This window comes from Colossoma macropomum, unplaced genomic scaffold, assembly GCF_904425465.1.
Source record: "Colossoma macropomum unplaced genomic scaffold, Colossoma_macropomum, whole genome shotgun sequence".
NCBI lineage: Eukaryota > Metazoa > Chordata > Actinopteri > Characiformes > Serrasalmidae > Colossoma > Colossoma macropomum.
This window is the reverse complement of record NW_023494798.1, coordinates 9,450,289-9,471,970: the sequence shown is the minus strand read 5'-3', so window position 1 is coordinate 9,471,970 and position 21,682 is coordinate 9,450,289. Positions and strand designations below refer to the sequence as shown.

The window sequence follows — 21,682 nt, the reverse complement described above, 5'->3', positions numbered from 1 at the left end:
AATCTATGTATCCAGACCGAACATTTAGCATCAGGCTAGCATCCCAGATAGCAAACTTTGTTGATCTGATGTTGAACAACACAGTGGAAATAACATAGATCTGCTTCAGTGCTGGAAAATCAACCATGTTGAATGCTGATCCAGCACTGACTCAGCAGCACCCGCTGATGGTTGAACAGATGTTGATATAATGTCTGTACTGGTGTCGATTTAATGTTGAAACAGTGTTGTACTCTGTGATTGTGCAGTGCTGATTTGGCTTTGAAAGCATAGTAAACTCAAGCCCAAATTCTACAACTTTTATCACCACAAGTTTCTAGAATTTGTGCTTGAAAACAAGAGCAAGATCTATCAAATTCAACATCAGAGTTGAGTCAGCGGTGTTGCCCAACATCAGATCGACATTGTTTCAGTCCGATCTTTTTCTATAAAGGACACTAGTGAAAAATAATACAAATGAGAAGTAATTATAAATAAACCGAGTAGCTCTGACCCTAAGTGCTAGAATAGCTGCTTCAAATAGCTGTAGCTATGCCATCAAAGACCACTGCAGTAAGAAGCATCCATTAAATAAAGCCAAGAAAGGCGGCCTATTTTCTGACAGTTTTCTAGGACTCTACCAGAGGTCATCTGTCACCCATAATCCTTTGTGCTCCTGTCTGACCGTAAGAAAGTCGTTTAAAAAGTCCAGTACCTTATTTATCTAGTTGTGTACCTACTTAAGAGGGTGTAAATTGAAAACATGATGCAAAATGAACCTGCTTTCAGTGAAATGAACAGGATTGCAATTAACTATAGAGAAAAATGGTTTGCCAGCTTACTATCATTCACATCAACAGGACTTTCTCCGTCAAATTTTCCACTGACGTGAAAAATCAGTTTTGGTAGACTTCCATTTTGCAGCCTAGCATTAAAATGCTCTTAAAATGTTGTTTGGGTACATGCTCCATTTATTTTAAGAAGTGAGTGTAGGAATTGAACAACCATGTGAGCGAGACCCTTCCTCTGCCGGACTTTAGATTTGATCTAATCAAGCCTCAAAATAGCCTAAAAAGCTTATCGACCACAACCCAATCCACAGAGCAGAACATCCAAATGAAGCATATTTCTGACGACAACACTGCACCCGGTACACTTAAACACATGTTCTGGGATGTCCTAAAGTAGAAGGTTTGTGGATTATTACAGTGCATGTGCTATAAATGACTGAGTGAAACATGATAATGACTCAGTGTCACATGATAATGGCGGGTTTTACAGCCTGTCTTACAACTTAAGTGGTTTCACACCTTTGGATCACCGTGCAACTTTCGCTCACAAAGTTCTGCATATCTAGCTTACAGTATGTAGTTAACATGGAGTCTCACAGCCAGGCTTAAGAAAGTAAGGCAGTCAACTATTGGTAAATGGAAAAAATGAATATTATTCCATTCAAGAGCTCCAAGGTTACTTAAAGAGAAAACAGATTTTTACTGGTAGTTTTCTACCCTGTCGAGTTTGTGTAATACAAATGTATAATTCAAAAAGATGAATCTGATTTTAAAGTGCCATATTTTTACAACCGTGAGGCGCCTAGGAACCAATCACAATCCAATTGAAAGAGGGAGTCATAGACTGTCAGTGGAAGATGGCTCCCTTCAGTCTGAGAGGAGATGAGACCCCTGAGCAGAAAGCGTTCTGCGTTCTCCACTACAATAAGAGTGAACCCGTCATAACTGTGCAGCGTGATTTCTGTCTGCAGTGAACCTCCAACAGCTCAGAGCGTTCGTCGTTGGTTCCACAACACTGGATGATCTCCGAAATCGCACTGAAAGAGCCGTGAGTGCAGCGACACCCGACATGCTCAATCCAGTATGGGATGAATTTGACTATGGCGTTGATGTTGTCTGTACAGCTGGAGGAGGTTCATACTGAGACCTTGTAAAATTACATAAACTTTATGCTCATTTAAACCATTTACAGTTCACTGCATTGATCTGTAATGATTTACAAGAGAAATGATTCATTTTGAAATCAGATAAATCTTTTTGAATCACCTGTATTTACCTTGATGCGGTTTCTTTTTAATGCCTTTGACCTGAGTGTCACTGGAACATTGCTTAATATCGCCCTGCCTAAACAAGTTCAACATTAGCGATGAAAGTTGCAGGGTGATCCAAAGTTGTAAAACAACTTAAGTCATAAGACAGGCTGTGAGATCTGCCACTATCATGTGATACTGAGTCACAGAAGTCATTTGAATAGTAAATCAACTGTAATAATCCACAAATCTACTTCTTTAAGGCACTGTTAGAAATAAAGGTTCTGTTCAGGTACATTTCTCGTTCATCAAGGTACAAACAGTGTAAATGTTCCTTCAAAGGTACAACAGTGGTTTTAAGGTCCAACTGTGCACCTTAAAAAAGTGTTTCCAGGTGAAAACTTTGTATTTGTACCTTTTCATAACTGAATGTTTTCAAACAGAACAGTAAAATAAAAGCCTGGAGACGAGGCGGGGTGTGTGGAGTCAGTACAGCTTAGACAATATCATTTCAGTGGATTATGGTTCAGTTATGTTCCCTGACTAAAGGTACTGAGATGTACCCTTGAGGGTTCCACCCCAGTGACAAGAGGGGAACTGCCCCAGGGACAGTTTAGTACCCTTATTTCTGAGAGTGTAGTTGGAAATACGTCTCAATTGGTACCTTCTGTAAGGAGTTCTGCTCTGTGGATCGTTTAATAGTAGATAAGCTGATTTTGGGGTTTGATTAGACCAAATCTAAAGTCCAACTGAGGAAAACTTTCACTCCAATAGTTGTTCAACTATACATCGTCACTGTCCAAAGAAAAGCTGCCCACACATAGCAGGTAGACTGTCCCTTGTGACTAGAGGTGGACAATACGGCAAAAATGATACATCAAGATTTTCACTATCCACAATATGTCACAATGTACAGTTTTGCTGACATCTTATACAACAGAGCAGTGCCGCATTTAATAAATACCTTCAAAAACTATGGACATAAAGATTAACGATTAACATTTCACACACTGCTCTGTACTAAATCCAGCTCTAATCATGCTCTCATTGCAAATGGAACATGCAGCTGCTCAGTGTTTTTTTAAGTAGTGTTGATACCCATGATGTGGTCAGAAAAGCATATTGTGACATATTGTGACATGATGTATCATAACACGTTAAATATTGTCATTTTGACCAGTTGAATGATTGAACGACAGTCCATCATGTTAACATGGGGGGGCTTTTGGCCTTTTGTCTGATTAGTTCCTCACACAGACTTTTCTCCTTCACAGGTTTATATGACACCAAGAAACAACTGTGCTGTCAAACTCAGTTCATCTGGCCCAAGGACACAGACAATCACGTGTGCTGTGGCAACGCAACACTGAACTTACTCAAGCAGTGCTGCTGTGCTGCTGATACTCTTAAAGTGGAGAACCTTGACAGCACATGCTGTAAAGAGAAGTTGAAAAGAGGTTTGTATAAAGATCTATGTGGATGATTTCTCACTGTTAGGACTGCTTGGGCTGTAGATCTAGTTGGCGTTGTCAGTTGAGTAGATCACTTCTCAAATATCGTCAAAAGACTACCCACAGGCTCTTGAGTGGCACAGCTGTCTCTCAGGAGATCGTGAGTTCGATCCCTGGTGATGCTACAGCCGTCCGTAGCCGGGAGTCCAAGAGAGCACATTTGGCCTCGATCTCTCTGGGTGGGTAAGATGGCCCCCCGTCTCCCCCCATCACTCAGTGCGACGCTAGTCAGCGCAGGCGTCTGTTAGCTGACGTATCAGAAGTGGTGGTCGGTGCTTTCCAACGACGTTGCGTGAGAGGCTGTTCGAAAAGATGCGGTGGCGCTTCACAGGCCTCGGAGGAAGCCTGTGCTAGCCTTCGCCCTCCTAGCGCTGGTGGTATTGTGTGATTTAGGGAGTCCTAACTAGCGGGTGGAACTGGAGACGACTAAATTAGGGAAAAATCCACAGAAAAAGACGTGATATTTATGAGCTCCAAAATACAACCGTAAAACCCAATAATGGAGCTCAAGCTGAGGCTCATGTGCAACGCTTCATGCTTTGGGTATTATCAACATTATTTATTGTGTTGTTGTTGATCAGAAATTTAATGATGTGGTCGGATAATAATGCAGCAATGTAGTGAGTAATAGAAAGCTAGAACCACATGGTTCCTTGACATTAAAAGGTCTAACAGGACACCCTCCTCAGCCTGAAGTATGTTTTACGAGGCTTTCTCAGTACGGAAGGCCCAGTTTTTAAGTTCGTTTTTTTCCTTGATTAAGTTTTTAATGTAATTCATTGTAAATGACGTCTTCCTGTATTCTGTTTCTTCTCTTGCCTGCAGACAGTGCAGGTCATTCAAATGCAAACCAGCCAGCAAACTCTATTCACCCGTAAGTCACTCTCTCTCTAACCACACTAGTGTTGCGGAGCCAGACGTGGTAAAGTGATGTGGGAAGAATCAATAGCTATGCTGGAGAAAAAACAAGCTGACAAGCTCTTGGATTTGTATTTGAGCTAAGCAATGTGCCGTCACGCTAAAATCCGTTATCATCCCTAATCCACAGCAAAGAGCAGTAACATTAAACATACATAAATACATGCACCACTGAGCAGTGGTATAAACTTTGTCCACAGTTGTTCCAACAAGTTGCTGACAGAATAAGCCTGTCTGAAATCGCCTGGAGCTACTTTCTTTTCCATTTCTGTGCTGTGACCTGTGTATGCAGCTGGAACCCCCTTATGTATTTAAAAAATCTGGATTATTACCTCTGTAAATCCAACACTGGCAATTTTTGTGTTTTAAACATCAAGTTGTAAACAGCTGGCCAGGCATGTTAAACTAAACTGTTACCACGTCTTATTGGCAAACAAGCCAAATTTTCTCCAAATCCTTTCTCTTCAATGTTAATGTGCTCAGACAAAGTGTTCAACGTGGTTGTATTAAATGCACTGAAGACACGTCTGACAAAACTAAATTGAAGGGTGTTTCTAAAACTTCCTGAAGACAAAACAAGAGCTAACAGTGCCATTTTGCTAGCTAGCATGTTTTGCTTGTGTTATTAATTGTACCCCAGACATAAAAAGAGCATGCACTTGAGGAATTTCGGGTTTTGGGGGTGGGCTTTGGCAGTGGGCCTGCTTTTGTTTGTGATGGATTTACCAGGTTGTCCCAAGACGGGTGTTCACGGTACAAGGTCATGTCTGGCTCCGCGAGACTATAACTAGCCTAACCTCCATTTGTACATTGACTTTTTGTGCCAGGTTCCCAAGAAGACCTTGTATCTCCATTTTTGACGTTTTTCAGTTTTTGACACAATTTGAAAATACCTGTTGCCTTTTACATTTTCTGTAAATTTCATTATGAACGGACTAAAAGAAATGACCCAAAATTACTTGGAAAAACATCTGGTTCCATTGACTTACATTAAAAGTAAAGTAGGTTTTTTCCTTCTTCTATAAAGTTACCATTTTGGAGATACAAGGTTTTCTTCCGTCAACAGCATTTTATATATATATATATATATATATATATATATATATATATATTTATACACACACACACAAACACTCACAGTACTGTGTTAACTAAACTGAAAGTTTTCAGCACCTGAGAAAACTACATTAAAAGTGGTATTTATCTGGGCAGTAAGCTACAATTAGCATTTATTTGCTTAAAAAAAACAATAATATTACAATAAATACAAATAACTCAGTATTCAGTATTAGTTCAGCATTAGTAGTTCAGTATTATCTGTAGTAGTGTTGCAGTCAAGTGGCCAGTCCGAGTCAACATTGAGACTTGGACACATCGAATCCGAGTCAAGACCAAAGTGTTTCTAGTATGAGATATTAACAGGTTTTTTGAAAATTAGAAAGTCTAGTTACTTTTTTACTGTATACATAAAATGGTTTAATTTATGGTTAGTTACCCCCCTTTTGTTCGCAACTGTTCTAATGCCAGAACACGTTATTGTTCAGAAAAGTGGTTTTAAACAATGCGTTTAGGTGCACAATACTTTTCTACATGACTTGAGCGCAGAATGGATATTAGAAAAGACAAAGAAAGAAACAGAAGACAAAGTCTCCTTTACACTAAAGACATTTCTGCCTGCAAGCCGATTGTAGGAAGATACAATGCGCTGCTAAAAGTATGTCTTTGTTGGTGTGTTGATAAGTAAAATTGTTCTCACAGACCTCAGTGAGTCACCTTGCTTATGGCAGTGGGTTACATTTAAAGGTGTGAGAACAAAACCAAATACCCTCAGGCCGCCATGTCTGGGACTGCATTTCTGGCATTGCTGGACAACAGGAACGTAAACATGGAAGATGACTAAAATGTCCTTACTTGGTCAACTTTGTTTACTTAAGAAAATCGCTATAATAAGCTGTGGCCACTGTTATGAAAGAAGTGACATTTAACGTGAAACTGCCATTTGCCCATCTCCAGTGGAACATGCTACTGATTCATATCAGATGTTCTTCAAATAATTAATGCAATTTTTAATGCTTAAGTCATAAGTGAAAAAAAAATCACATTAAGAAATGATGTAAAGCTGCTGTCTTGCTGGCTTTGAGTGGCATATATGCCTGGAGCAAGTGGAACTTACCACTGGCATCTGATTTTTTGTACTTTTTAAAGTACTTTGTCACGTCATTTAAATAATGAATGTGATACCTGTTTCAATCTCGTATAAAGTGCAATATTTTGCAAACTCTGAAGTTCCCAGATAGCGAGCATATATCAGTCCACTGGCTTGATAAATTCGGCACCCCGCTGACTGTTTGCCACTGCAGGTCCACCCTCGGACCACCCAGATTACTGTCCTGCATGCAAGCTCTACCTACTTTAATCTTCTCAAACAGATTTTAAATGCACAGAGACTTTTAATTTGAAAAATAAGACAAATATTACAAAACAACCGGGAGAAAAAATAATATAAATCCCTATTTTTTTATAATGATTTTATAGAAGATGTTGTTGCTGACACTGTGCTAGATTAAAATTATTCACTAAACTAATTTACAAAGTATCACTAAAGAAAGGAAGGAAGGAAAAATAAGAAAATTAGACTGTGAGCAGACAATAAGCAACAATAAGTAGAATTTTGTCAAATACTCCACTTTACCGTGGGTGGTCCGCCCATAAAATGCTGAGCAAAACACCAGTGGACTGCCAGCTTTGTCATCAGTGGGCCACAGTGACTGCAGTATGTGGTATAAATCAGGCAAGACCATGAATACAGACAAACTGGCTGGTTGTCAGGCTGTAAATACACTTTTTTTCCTGCTTTTAAGCCCTGTTTTATTACTATAATTTGTCTGGCTTTGTCCTGTGGCTACAGTAAAGAATAAGTCCAATAAAGACAAAAACTAAAAGCTCTTTAGAATAAAATACAGAGCCATCTTCAGAAAACAGAAAGGAAATTAATAAAGAAAGAACTAAATCCAATCACCTATGGGGAGGTAACTCACCATAACACTAACCATTTTATTTTTCTAGAGCAGTTTATGTTAGATAACATCTGAAGTAACTCACCATAACCCAACCTTAACTCTTTTATTTATCCAATGTTAATGTGAGTAACATCACTTATGTAGTTTGCTAGCTAGCTGGCGAACATGCGCCCAACCAGGGGCTTCTTTTGCTGAAGCTGAAGCTTTGAGTAAATAAAGACGTTAAATGAACTTCACTAGTACTTCAGCTGGCGAGCTAACTTATGTAGCTTGCTAGCTGGCTGGCTAACAGGCACTCAGCCAAGAGCTTCTGAAGTAAATAAAAAGGTTAAATGAATGGTTTGGTGAAAAATCCCCAAACGTACTTGATCAGCCAGGACATGTTTGGTGTCTGAAGTTTGTTTCTTTACAAAATCTCAAGGTAAAACATTGGAAAGACAAAAACACTCTAAAAGACAAATAACAGCACAATTAGCTACCGACCACAGGCAAAAACGAGCCATAATATTCTAGGCTTATGCTAAACAAATACGTTCCTAGGAGCTATATAAGAAAATCATCTTTCACCAGCACAGCCAAGCTGTGACCATAGGATTCAAGAGGAGCTATAAGATCACTAAGATATGGTCATTCACAGCTTTTAATATCATAGCAACAACTTTGTAGCGACATTAGCCTCAAAGCTGCAGTGCGAAACTAAAGAAGCAAGAGGAAAACTGTGTGAATTTGATTCATCTTCATTCATCTTGGTTTAACTGATAGGTGATGACATTACATTGAAAATCATGTTTATAAGTAATCTAATGAAGCCTGCACTGGCTACCACATGTGGTCATGGCAGTGACAGTGATCACCACCATGACTAATGTTACCATCATGATGATGTGTAGATCGTTGCAGCCCTAGAAAGAAATAAAGATAGAAAGAGAGAGAAATAATACAGTCTTTGTTTTCAGATGCCTCGTCAGATGTTCTTCAAATAATTAATGCAATTTTAATGCTTAAGTCATAAGTGAAAAAAAAATCACATTAAGAAATGATGTAAAGCTGCTGTCTTGCTGGCTTTGAGTGGCATATATGCCTGGAGCAAGTGGAACTTACCACTGGCATCTGATTTTTTGTACTTTTTAAAGTACTTTGTCACGTCATTTAAATAATGAATGTGATACCTGTTTCAATCTCGTATAAAGTGCAATATTTTGCAAACTCTGAAGTTCCCAGATAGTGAACATATATCAGTCCACTGGCTTGATAAATTCGCCACCCCGCTGACTGTTTGCCACTGCAGGTCCACCCTCGGACCACCCAGATTACTGTCCTGCATGCAAGCTCTACCTACTTTAATCTTCTCAAACAGATTTTAAATGCACAGAGACTTTTAATTTGAAAAATAAGACAAATATTACAAAACAACCGGGAGAAAAAATAATATAAATCCCTATTTTTTTATAATGATTTTATAGAAGATGTTGTTGCTGACACTGTGCTAGATTAAAATTATTCACTAAACTAATTTACAAAGTATCACTAAAGAAAGGAAGGAAGGAAAAATAAGAAAATTAGACTGTGAGCAGACAATAAGCAACAATAAGTAGAATTTTGTCAAATACTCCACTTTACCGTGGGTGGTCCGCCCATAAAATGCTGAGCAAAACACCAGTGGACTGCCAGCTTTGTCATCAGTGGGCCACAGTGACTGCAGTATGTGGTATAAATCAGGCAAGACCATGAATACAGACAAACTGGCTGGTTGTCAGGCTGTAAATACACTTTTTTTCCTGCTTTTAAGCCCTGTTTTATTACTATAATTTGTCTGGCTTTGTCCTGTGGCTGCAGTAAAGAATAAGTCCAATAAAGACAAAAACTAAAAGCTGTTTAGAATAAAATACAGAGCCATCTTCAGAAAACAGAAAGGAAATTAATAAAGAAAGAACTAAATCCAATCACCTATGGGGAGGTAACTCACCATAACACTAACCATTTTATTTTTCTAGAGCAGTTTATGTTAGATAACATCTGAAGTAACTCACCATAACCCAACCTTAACTCTTTTATTTATCCAATGTTAATGTGAGTAACATCACTTATGTAGTTTGCTAGCTAGCTGGCGAACATGCGCCCAACCAGGGGCTTCTTTTGCTGAAGCTGAAGCTTTGAGTAAATAAAGACGTTAAATGAACTTCACTAGTACTTCAGCTGGCGAGCTAACTTATGTAGCTTGCTAGCTGGCTGGCTAACAGGCACTCAGCCAAGAGCTTCTGAAGTAAATAAAAAGGTTAAATGAATGGTTTGGTGAAAAATCCCCAAACGTACTTGATCAGCCAGGACATGTTTGGTGTCTGAAGTTTGTTTCTTTACAAAATCTCAAGGTAAAACATTGGAAAGACAAAAACACTCTAAAAGACAAATAACAGCACAATTAGCTACCGACCACAGGCAAAAACGAGCCATAATATTCTAGGCTTATGCTAAACAAATACGTTCCTAGGAGCTATATAAGAAAATCATCTTTCACCAGCACAGCCAAGCTGTGACCATAGGATTCAAGAGGAGCTATAAGATCACTAGATATGGTCATTCACAGCTTTTAATATCATAGCAACAACTTTGTAGCGACATTAGCCTCAAAGCTGCAGTGCGAAACTAAAGAAGCAAGAGGAAAACTGTGTGAATTTGATTCATCTTCATTCATCTTGGTTTAACTGATAGGTGATGACATTACATTGAAAATCATGTTTATAAGTAATCTAATGAAGCCTGCACTGGCTACCACATGTGGTCATGGCAGTGACAGTGATCACCACCATGACTAATGTTACCATCATGATGATGTGTAGATCGTTGCAGCCCTAGAAAGAAATAAAGATAGAAAGAGAGAGAAATAATACAGTCCTTGTTTTCAGACGCCTTTAATGTGAACTGCTACTGCTCGATAGTTAGAAACTAGAGGGAGCAGCATGCGCTGCTAACAGTCTGTCTTTGTTAGTGGGTTTGTAAATGCACACAAGACACCGCGAGTCATCTTGCAGTGGGTTACATAACAGAACGAACAGGTCTGAGAACAGAGACATCTACCCTCAGGCCCAACATTATCAATCTGCACTTTTCACTGTATCATTGTGTTCAACCCTACCGGTTCCTTGTCTGTGCTGTAATGAGCTTCTCATAGAAGAGTTTGTCCGGGCAGATACTGTAAACCAGTGAACGAGTCTGTCTCAATCATCGTCATTTTTCCATTGCTTATTGACTAATACGCACCATGCAAAGGGTCCATAAGACTGGGATTGAGAACCACTGTGGTCAGGAGCATGAGGGTTTATAACTGATGAAGCAGTATTTACTCACAAATGCTTAAACATAAATTATGATGAAGATGTTTATGCATATATATGTGTGTGTGTGCGTGTGTGTGTGTGGCAGGCTCAAGGACCACGGACAAATGGTCTCTCAAGGTAATACACCTCATCAGGAATAGTGATTCAGTGACTCTTCCTTCCTCTCTCACTTTGTATTTATGCTGGTCAATTGAACATGTTAGGACTTCTTGTCATCTCTTGAAGTCCTAACCTATAGGAGAGCTCGCTTAGCAATATCTGCCTAGACACCACAAAGAAAAACAATTCCTGATTTGGACATTTCAAGAATTTAACCCTCTTATTTCCATCCAAAACTTTACAATGGAACAAAAGTAGTACTGTAATCCTAGTTTAAATACAAGCATGATTCTATTGAATAAACATGAAGTAAAAAAATACAGACATTATTTAGTTCCTAGACACCAAAAATCATTCTGTGGAGGCCTGGAAAGCTCTGAGTGTTCCAAACTTGTGAACTTGGTTCAGCACCATGTGTTTTAATTGTTTGAACGTTGCATTATAGACTGTCACTCTTTTTAAAGAGATGTTATTGGTACTTTATTGGTGGGAATTCCAACACTGCTGTGATACGTGCATCCAGGACAGGTTGGGGTTACTGCACAGGCTGCAGGTACCACACCAGAGTGGGGCGCCTGTGAGCTAAGAAACTCGTGAAACCCAAAACCGACCCACCAGTCGTATTCCCAGGGTGAGACTGAGCAGAAGAAAGTTAACAACTTACTGCTCTAAAGGCCTCTTAGATGTGCAGAGTGTGATAACTTTCAATGCAGCATTCAAAAACAACAGCCACAATTATTTATGTGGTCCATATCCTGCATGCTTTCTAATGCTTTTGGAGTCACCTCAGCCATGCAAGATTACTCGGCTGTCTAACATCTACACGGTGTAAATGATAGAACACTTCAGACACAACAGAATTTGAAAATATTCAGTGTGTTGGCCCATGAATCATGCTCTCACTCCCTCCCTCTCCCTGTCTTTTTCAAGAAGTGTCTAGTAAAGTGTCTAGTAAAGGAAAGATAATTTGATGTCTTTAGTGTAATGTAGTTATTTGTGTTTAAGCATACTGTGTGGAAAATTCTTTGAAATGTTTTTAATTCAATCATGAGCATATTTTGTCCCCTCCCTTTTGCTTCCTCTCTCTCGCTCGCTCGCTCTGTATATACTTTACTGCAGACTCAGCTCGCTCTGAGACACTCTGTGGATCTCTACCATACAATCCAATTGAAGATGTCTGTTGTTCAGGGCAGCAGAAAACAAAAAAATCCGGTGTCACTCAAGTAAGTCATTATTTTTTTTTTTTGGGTTTTGATTGACTGCAGAGTAAAAATAGGCATTTTGAAATAGGGCTGTGATGATTAATGGATTAAACTTGATTGTTTGAGTAAAATTTGATTACAAAAAGATTAAAAAAGCCTTTTTTCAATCCTTTTTTCAAACCATTGAAAGTCTTTGAGTGGGTTGTAACTGATAAAGTCTGTTTCTATTGTTTTGTTTTCTATGTTTTTGTTTCCTGAGCTGCACAGCAAATCACAAAAACAGTAACTAGATTAAATGCTGATTGCTGCAGTTCAACAATATGGGAAAATTGGCCCTCCTCTTTCTGGTCATTGGTTTACTAAGGGAGTGGCTCTCAAACTGGTTCTCGGGGCCACTCAGACCTGTGTGTTGCGAGTCGGCACCTAGAAAAACCATCTAGTCAAGTCTGAAAACCAGTTTGAGAAGCACTGTGCTGAGATGTGTCTATTTTGCAGTGTTGTGGTGAGGAAACATACGAACTGTCAGAAGAGGGAGTGCTGTGTTGCGATGGACAGCTCTACCGTGGCCAGCCGGCCGGCTCTGTATGCGCTGGGAATGTACCGTACTCTCCGCACAACTGCACCGTCTGCCAGAAACATGTGCACCTACCGGCAGGCCAGCAGTGCTGTGGACAGAAAACCTTTGACCCCCATGAGGAGATCTGCTGCAATGGACACAGGTACAGGAACTCAACTTTAAAACCAAATATAGGGGATATTTAATATATATGAGACAGTGGACTTGGCGTGTTAAGGAGGCTACATTTTTGCATCTTTGTTCTAATGATAGCGATTGTCTGCAGATTAGACAGAGGGGCAGAGCAGTTTGCAATAATATAAACACAACTGTGCAAAAGTCAGAAACCGCCTTTCTTGTGTTCAATTTCCAGTCAAAACGGCTATTAACAATTATTCACGACCAGTACAGTTTCCTTGTTTTTCAGCATTATATTTGACAGAAAATCTCACAGAAACCTCAACAACTAAATATAAAATTAATTAATATAAAATATTAAAAAATTAAACATTTTTCAGTATATAGTGTGCTTGCCCTTATTACAGCTTCCATTCCTTTCAGAAAACATGCTTCCAGTTTTCTAAATATCCCTGCAGCGATATTTTTCCATACCTGCAAAGTTCAGTCGAAGAAGTTGGTTGCACTTCCTGCTCCTGAATACAGATAAGCCCAGATAGCAAACAGTTATCAGTCTGCTGGCTTGATAATCTCAGCACCCTCTGGCTTTATGCCACTGCTGGTCAACCCCCGGACTGCCCAGGTTGTTATATAATGTCTGACTACCCAGATAGTGAGTATATATCGGTTCACTGGCTTGATAAGGTCGGCACACCGCTGACTTTTTGCCACTGCTGGTCCACTTTCGGACCATCCAGGTTACTGTCCTGCAAACAAACTAACTAGTTTTCAATCTCCTCTAACAGATTTTACATGCACAGAGACTTTTATTTTAGAAAATAAGCTTTTCAAATAACACAAACAACCGAGAGAAAAGAAAAGACTGGGTCTAGTATGAAAATATTTTATTGAAAATGTTGCTGACACTGCTAGATTAAAATTATTTACTAAAGTAATTTACAAAGGATAACCAAAGAAATTTGACAGTGAGTGGAAAATGAGTGATGATAAGTGGAATTTCGTCTAATACTCTGTTTAACCACCGGTGTGCCGCCTGGAAAATGCTGAGCAAAACACCAGTGGACCACCAGCTTTGCCATCAGCGGGAGATGGTGGTCCACTATCCTCTTGCTATTAGGGTAGTTTTTAATCTGCAAAAAAAAAAAAAAAATGCACATAGACTTTTATTTTGGAAAATAAACTAAGAATGTTTTTGTTGAAAATGTTTTGCTGATACTGTTGTGAATTAAAATGACTTGCTAAACTAATTTACAAAGGATAACGAAAGAAAGGACGGAAGGAAGGAAGGAAGGAAGGAAAATCAGTAAACTGGACAGTGAGTGGAAAATGTGCGAATGAAAAGTGACATTTTGTCTAACACTCTGCTTGAACCCCAGTGGGGTGCCAGCTTTGATGTCAGTGGGCTAGCGATGGTCTGGACATTTGGTAGGCGGGTCCATTGTTGCGAGACTGTGTGAGTAAGGAGAGGAGCGGATACAGCTGGGGTCTGGCCCAACAAGTACCCTCTGTGAGAATTTGACCCCAGGGCAAATTTGTTTAAAGGTCTCTGTGTTAGGAAATGCGCCCGTCAGTATGTTTAGCTTTTTGTGATCTGCCTTTTGTCTGTCTTTCATTGGCCGGGCCGCTCCTGTAGGCGCCCTTTATCATCTATCAGTCTTGAGATTCTCCTGCCGATGTGTTTGAACGTGTGTATAAGAGTGAAGCATTGTGTGAAAAACAGTAAACAGCATACTTTTATGTCTGTGTGCTTAAACAACAAAGTCTGTTTTGTTGTGTTATATGACAGTTATCATTCTATGGAGCGCCGGGTGCCAAGTAGCAACTCAGTTTACTACGCAGATAACTTATTTTTGTTTGTACTATAGCACACAGAAAAAAGATACATTAAGATAATATATAGCCTGCAGATACATCGAACTCTGAACCTGGTGTTTACCCTAAACTAGCTTTTCATCTGGCAGCTGTGACAAAACAACTAAACAGAATTGGAATTAGCCTCAAATGCTTCATAGCCTGGCTGGAACAAAACAACAGCTTAATCTGGCAATGAATTACTGAAAAAGCTCAGCTAAACTTGATATTGCGACAGTTTTATAGCTCTATTCATAATGAAAGACAGAATTGCAAACATTAAACTACATGTGATCGAATTTTTGGAGCTTCTTTGCTTTTTTATTTTGCAGAACTGCAGTATAAAAGCAATCGAATGCAAATAACATCATGGCTGTAATGATCAGTCCAAAAACGCATGTTCTATTACTTAAGTAGGACAAAGTTCAGACAGACCCTCGCATTCCTAATTTCTGATGACTCCCAACTGCATAAAGGTGTTGTTGAAGGAACTGTGTTGTTTTCCAGTTTGAGATCCAGCTGCTTGAGAAAGTTCTCTAATGTTTGGAATGTCTGCTGGCACTGATCTGCTGTCTGGAGCACACACAGCAGAGCAAGCCAGACAGCCTGTTAGGACAGAAACGGGTGGCTTCAGAGAATGTCTGAGTCTGGGCTGCGATGGCTTTCAGTCAGTAAACACAAATCTTTCTTTTGTGAGTCTGCTGTGTGTGAGCATGTGCTCTTGTACGTGACTGTCACAAAAGTGCTCCAGACATTACTCACTCATCCCATTAGTGCATATCTTACCCTTCCTACTGATGTGGCTGGAAGACTTCCAGCGTTCCTTCCCATCCTGGATAACCAAATATGAGACAGTTTATACAAAAAAAACAGCATTGCACCTTTTTGTTTTTGTTATGTGGACCATTCCACTAGATAAGTTCAAACTGCAGCCCCACAGTGAAATAATTATTTAAAAAAAAACAATCAAGCATTCTGATTATGATGTTTACAGGGAATATATCATGATCTATTCAAACCCAACTGAGACAGTAAGAGGCTAAATATATACAAAATCATAATTTATAACGTACTTTCTATTGTGAGGTGTCTCTAAATTACAACTTGTTAAAATAACACGTTTTCAATGGTTTTTAAGAACGTTCCGATTTCTTTTAAAGTTGAAAGATTTATAATTATTTTAACTTATTTTTACTTAAAAAAAAGCTGTTCCACATTTTCATATCACTACCAGAAACTTAGTCCATAGGCTTAACCTTATTTTAGCCACACCCCTGCATGCAATTCATTTTTTGTGTTTTAGTGAAAAATATTATGATTGTATATATGTACAACTGTTCGAAGCTGTGTTTGCTAGTCATGTTCTGGTTAGCATTTTTGGGCTCTGCTCGAAATGAGCTAAAAGCATCACTACTGAAACATTTGGTAAAGTTTTGGTAGTGTTATAATTGTTTTGTTTGTGACAAAATACAATGTTCAACCATTCATTTTAATAAAATCAACATAATTAGGGTTTAGGGTCACTCAAAGCAAAATGATTTTAGTCTAAAGTCCAAGTCAGTTAACAGTCTGAAGTGTGTTTTGAACCCTGACTTTGAACCAATTCTGTAGAATGTTTGTAGAAAGTGTGTTCAGGTTAGCATTTGTCTGTTTATCTTGAGCCAGACTTCAAAGTAGAGGTCTGTGCAGGGTTGATTTTTCAGTCCTGTTTCCACCCGCTCCCGCAAGATTTTAAACCACTCCCGCAAAATATTGGAATCATTTTTCCTGCTCCCGCCCGCTCCCGCCTTCTCCTGCAAGAATTCATCCCACTCCCACAGAATATTGGAATGCTTTTTCCAGCTCCCACCCGCTCCCGCCTTCTCCCGCAAGATTTCATCCCACTCCCACATAATATTGGAACCCTTTTTTCTGCTCCCGCCCGCTCCCGCCTTCTCCCGCAAGATTACATCCTACTGCCACAGAAAATTGGAATAATTTGTCCCGCTCCCACCCACAACTGATACGTTTTGTCCCGCACCCGCCCGCAACCAATATGTTCACACCCGGGCGGTTCTGTCAATTCTCTGCTGAAATAACACAGTAGTCATGGTCACTTGGCTTACTCTGAAGTAACTTTCCCTTACTCTGTTTATTCCCAGTAAACACAGAGCAAGAATTAAGAGGATGTTTTTGGATTTTTGGTATTTTGCTGGGCTCGGCAGCTGTGGCCATCAGATAAAAAGCTCTGCCATCTCTTTAAGCACGAAGAATTTGCATGTTGTTCACGTGATCAGTTGCTTCGCAACTCTTTAGAATGACCACATTCATTTCAATTGCTTTACTAATTATCAGTGTATATATATATTCTGGAATCTGTTCTGGAATTTGCTAACTGGTAGCGTGTGTCTGTCCTGGCAAACGCAACACCAAGACCCAGCCAGATTTTGGGAATGGGGGGGATCCCCAAAGTCTGGCTGGGAGTTGGTATTGCGTTTGTGACACACGCTGCCAGTTGGACTGTACTTTCCACTGTTTTTGAGATAATGCCTTACGGATTTGAATAGCACATTTGACCGCAAGGCCCCTCCCTACAGTTTTGAAATATATCTCCAGTCAAGAGCTTTTGAGGAATTGAAACATTGTTAAAGGCAATTGAAAGTGATAATTTATTGTTTTTTCAGTGATAGAGGCACAGCCTCAACCTCGTCAGCTGATAAGCTTTTTATAATTCTTTGATATTACATTTAACAATCTATTTACTGGTTTTGCCCAACGTTGTGTTTTGAATGTTTGCAGCAGACTGCCAAGAGCATTTGTCACACATAATCAACACAGCTTATAATTGAGCCTTGAACCATTAATGTGAGTGTGATATCCTAAGGCTAACCTGCCGACTGTTTTCGAGCTCAGCCTCAACTCTCTCAAGGAGATTGTATAAACATATTACCAGGTCACGTCAAATCCAGTTATGCTATGGGTTCCGTCAGCGGCGTAAGAACATACTCTAAATATAGACTAATTACTGTAAACCAGATGTGTTTAGGGTCCGTGCCAGTTGGCATAATGCCAGCTGGCCATTTGGCAGTTGGCACACTGGTGAATGCTTTGTAGTGGAGTGCAAGTGGTTGTGCAGTGGGTATATTCACAGTGCTTTATTTTGTTTAAGGCTTGTTCAACTACCCAGGCTGTATCGGTAACATTACTGCGGGGAAGATGGATAAAAATACATACATAGTTCTTTATGACATGATTTACCCTGATGAATTAGTTTATGGACGTAATAAGACCACTTGCTGTGTAAAACAACATTATTTGGTCACCATGCCAAATTTGACCTAGTTTTGCCTTTAGGGGGCACTACATGACAAAAGAATCTTAGAATCATCAAAATTTCAATTGACCATTTTGGCTGTATTCTACAGTGTGTAGTGATTTAAGTTTTTAGGCTGAAGTGCTTTAGAATTACAACTCATGTCTGAATTTAAACTGTTTGTCACTTATTCTGACTCATTTGTTTAAACTGTACAGCTCACTATAACAAGGTCAAAAGGTCAATTTGACCAAAACATTAGAGGTATCATCTTTGAATGTTTCTTGGCAAGAATCATGCTAAATGGAGGCCTTCTTCTCATTTATCAAAGCCTTATACTGGTATATTAGTTTAAGATTAAGTGACCCTTATTAGTCCCACAACAGGGAAATTTCACCTCCGCATTTAATCCATCCGTGCAGTGAAACACCACATACACACTAGTGAACACACACACTAGGGGGCAGTGAGCACACTTGCCCTATCCGCAGTGCCCGGGGAGCAGTTGGGGGTTGAGTGCCTTGACTTCAGTCACCTGGTTCTCTAACCTCCAGCTCATGACTGCCCCAAAGGACTCATATAATCAATGACCAACTTTTTAACAGGAACATATTGTGCTAATTATTTTTAGACATCACTCAAACCCACTACCAAATCCTTTTTCTCTGTTCTCAGACATAAAAGGACAGCGGACATGGCCTGCTGTGGCTCTCATGCTTACAACGCCAGCTCTGGTGAACACATGTGCTGTTCCGGCCATCTCCATGACCTGACACATCTAAATAACAAACAAGAGGCGGAGTGCTGTGGTCCTCTACTGCTGACCAATAAGAAGGAGCAACAGTGCTGCCACTCAACAGAGAAAACTCTGGTCTATAAGACCCAGCCTGGCCATTCCTGCTGTGGCCACTGGTACTACAGTATGTCGCTGTGGAGCTGCTGTGCTGGACAACTCATTCCCAAACCAACGCAGGCAAAGATGGGAGGTATGAAGCAACTTGCCTTCTTGAGTAGACGTACACAGACACATCGGCAGCTTTCACTGCTGTTTTCTTTTTGTCTCAAACACGTCAAGAAGTCTGAACTGACCACAGAATGAGGACAGGATGTAATTGCATCATCTTGTCTGTATGTTTCTCAGTTAACCACATGACTGTTTTCAGCTGGGTATCACACTCAGTGATTTAGTCAGCTGAGCAAACTGAATCATTCGTGTGTTTCATCAACAGTCGCATTATTGTCTAATCAGACTTCCCTCTCTTCTGGCAGAGCCAAAGTGTATTCGCAAACTGTGGGACTACAGCCAGTCTGCCATCTGCAATATGCCAGGTACTGATCTTTTATGCAATGATTGTTTCAGTATTCTTGTTACATTCACCAATGAGAGCAGAAATACATGGAGGCGTTCTACCAGTGCCGTAGACTTTGAAGCCATGAAAATAAACAACAGAAAGTGGATGTGTGTGTATACTAATTATATTCTTAAATGAATGAAAAAAACAATCATAATTCTTTAATAAATAGATTAGTGCATTTCCTGAAGAAAATGCAGAGTGATTGTATAGCTGATGCTTGTTGCTAGGTGGTTGCTAAGGTGTTTCTAGGCAGTTGCTATGGCATGAGGGATGTGAACTGGGGTTGCCAAGTGGTTGCTAGTTGTTGTGAAAAATGAATTGGAGTCTACGGGAGGTAGGAGGATATATAAACATATATATATATATATATATATATATATATATATATATATATTATATGTTTGTGTGATTTTTAGTAATGTTTTGCATGAAAAATGCAATACTATACAAATGCTTTAATTTCATACGATGAACGATGAAATAAAAATATGATTTTTAGGTGAGTCAACAGTTGTGGTGCTTGTTTTTTCAGTTTAATTAAAACCGCTTAAAATTATTGTCTTTTAAGTACAGAATTATTTAATTATTTGAATATCATTTAACTTAGAAAAATATACAAAAATAATTGAATTAAGTTTATAATTAAATATAATGTAATTGATTAAAAACCATTAAAATATTGTCTTTAAAATATAGAATTATTAAATGTCTTAAATATTTGAATTCAACTTAAAATATGCAAATATAATTTAATGTTGATAGTACATTTTGTCCCAAGAAATTTTGAAATAATCATCAAAGATCAGCCTTTAGCAGTCTTGTCAGTGGTGTTACAGTCAGTGGTAAATTTGCTGGTCAGATGTTTAACTAATATGCACCCATTGTTGCCTGTGTTTCCAGTGCTGTTAGGAACAGTGCAGAGTGTAGCAGTGAAGCACAATGAGCGCTCTGTCATGGTGGGGGATGCGCTGGAGGTGAATGCCACCAATGTGACGTCCTGTGGAAACTCTCTAGAAGTCGGGCCATTGGACCACTGCCTCTTCCCTGCGCTGGAGCTAGGCGGGACCTACCTCTGGATAAAAAACACGCAGAACAAATACGAGCCTTTGGCTGATGTTACCGGCCTGACTAACCCCCTTCACGCCATCTTGAGCCTCTGTCAAAGTAGGCGTAGATACTACACTGCTTAACATTCGGCCGCGTTCAAATACCTCTTTTCCACTGTAGATCGCAGAGAGTGGCATTCTGTGGGCATGATTTGGCACAAACTTCACCCAGCACAGGTTCCCCTTAGCTAGCACTGCTCAAAAAAGCCATGGAGAAACTATTCAGGGAACGGCCTCTAAGTCTGAACAGGAATGTAAAGCAGGATGTAAATTTAGTACGTAGGACATTACGTTGTATTTTGCAACTAGGAAGCACAAGTGCCTTAACGTGAGTGCATTGCCAAGGACATGTTGTTAAGGATGTGATTGAGAAGGCTGAGATGGCTATAGTGCAACTATAACTAAGCTCACAACTCTAGCTTCTGTTAGCCAGCACCAAAAATAAAGAAAAGATATTCCTCTGTTGTCAGTGACCTCAACAAACTAACATATTGGCAGATTGACTGAGGAGAGAAAAGCTCCTGTAGAAGCCCACAAGTCATCACCATCTACCATTGCATTGATATGGTCTCCACTCCAGTGTTAGCATTAGCTCATTAGCTCAAGCCCTGACACTAAGGCCCAATCCCATTTCTTCCTTTTACCCCTACCCCTTGTTTTCGAGCATCACCCTAACCCCTTGGAAGTGAGCTACAAAGGGTAGTGGTTGAAATCTTGCCCTACGAAATGAAGCCCTCAAAAAAACATTACTTCATTAACAGCTACTAGCGCTGCTCTGTAGGCGACCCGGCCCGTCTGCAGTGACAGCAGAGGAGGGTAAAGTTCAGCTCCTCACTGCTGGGCTTTAGTTACATTTAGGGCATCATATGACTTCAAAGAGGGGGGCAATTATTTATTATCACCCACCCCTAATTCTTCAGTGATATGAAGCTGAAGTCAGATATTCACCAGCTTCTTGTTCGAATATTCCCGTTCCACCTTAAATGCAGCAGCAGTTACATTCTGGCGCTTCAGGCATCAGAACTGCTGGACTATTTAAGGTGGAACGGAAAAGTTAGCTGGCTACCAAGACAACAGCATACTATTAGCAATTTCTTATGCTTTTTATGAAGAAAAGGACCAAAATACACTGAAACGACATTAAACTAAGATAATACAATGGTTATCGTAATTCCGTTTGGAGGGTCATGTAGCCCTAACACTTCGCCCTACCCCTTTATCTCAACAAAAATTGGGACACCCTAAACGTAGACGTGAACACACAAAACAAAGGGCTAAG

General features: G+C 39.7%; 1 protein-coding gene across 2 annotated transcripts in view; it reads left to right on the top strand.

Moving 5' to 3' along the window:
* The window catches only part of LOC118818341 (galaxin-like), a 32,229-nt gene extending 11,152 nt beyond the window's left edge, over positions 1–21,077 (top strand). Inside the window, exons 6-13 of one of the 2 annotated variants that reach the window (XM_036585574.1) lie at positions 3,295–3,477; positions 4,357–4,405; positions 10,890–10,921; positions 12,023–12,126; positions 12,601–12,824; positions 18,618–18,928; positions 19,212–19,271; positions 20,198–21,077. In XM_036585574.1, coding sequence (XP_036441467.1) covers positions 3,295–3,477; positions 4,357–4,405; positions 10,890–10,921; positions 12,023–12,126; positions 12,601–12,824; positions 18,618–18,928; positions 19,212–19,271; positions 20,198–20,487 — 1,253 coding nt within the window. In that variant the 3' untranslated portion in view covers positions 20,488–21,077. The remainder of the gene's footprint in view (positions 1–3,294; positions 3,478–4,356; positions 4,406–10,889; positions 10,922–12,022; positions 12,127–12,600; positions 12,825–18,617; positions 18,929–19,211; positions 19,272–20,197) is intronic. The other variant, XM_036585575.1, reaches the window with a different exon arrangement.
* The last annotated feature ends 605 nt before the right edge of the window (positions 21,078–21,682 follow it).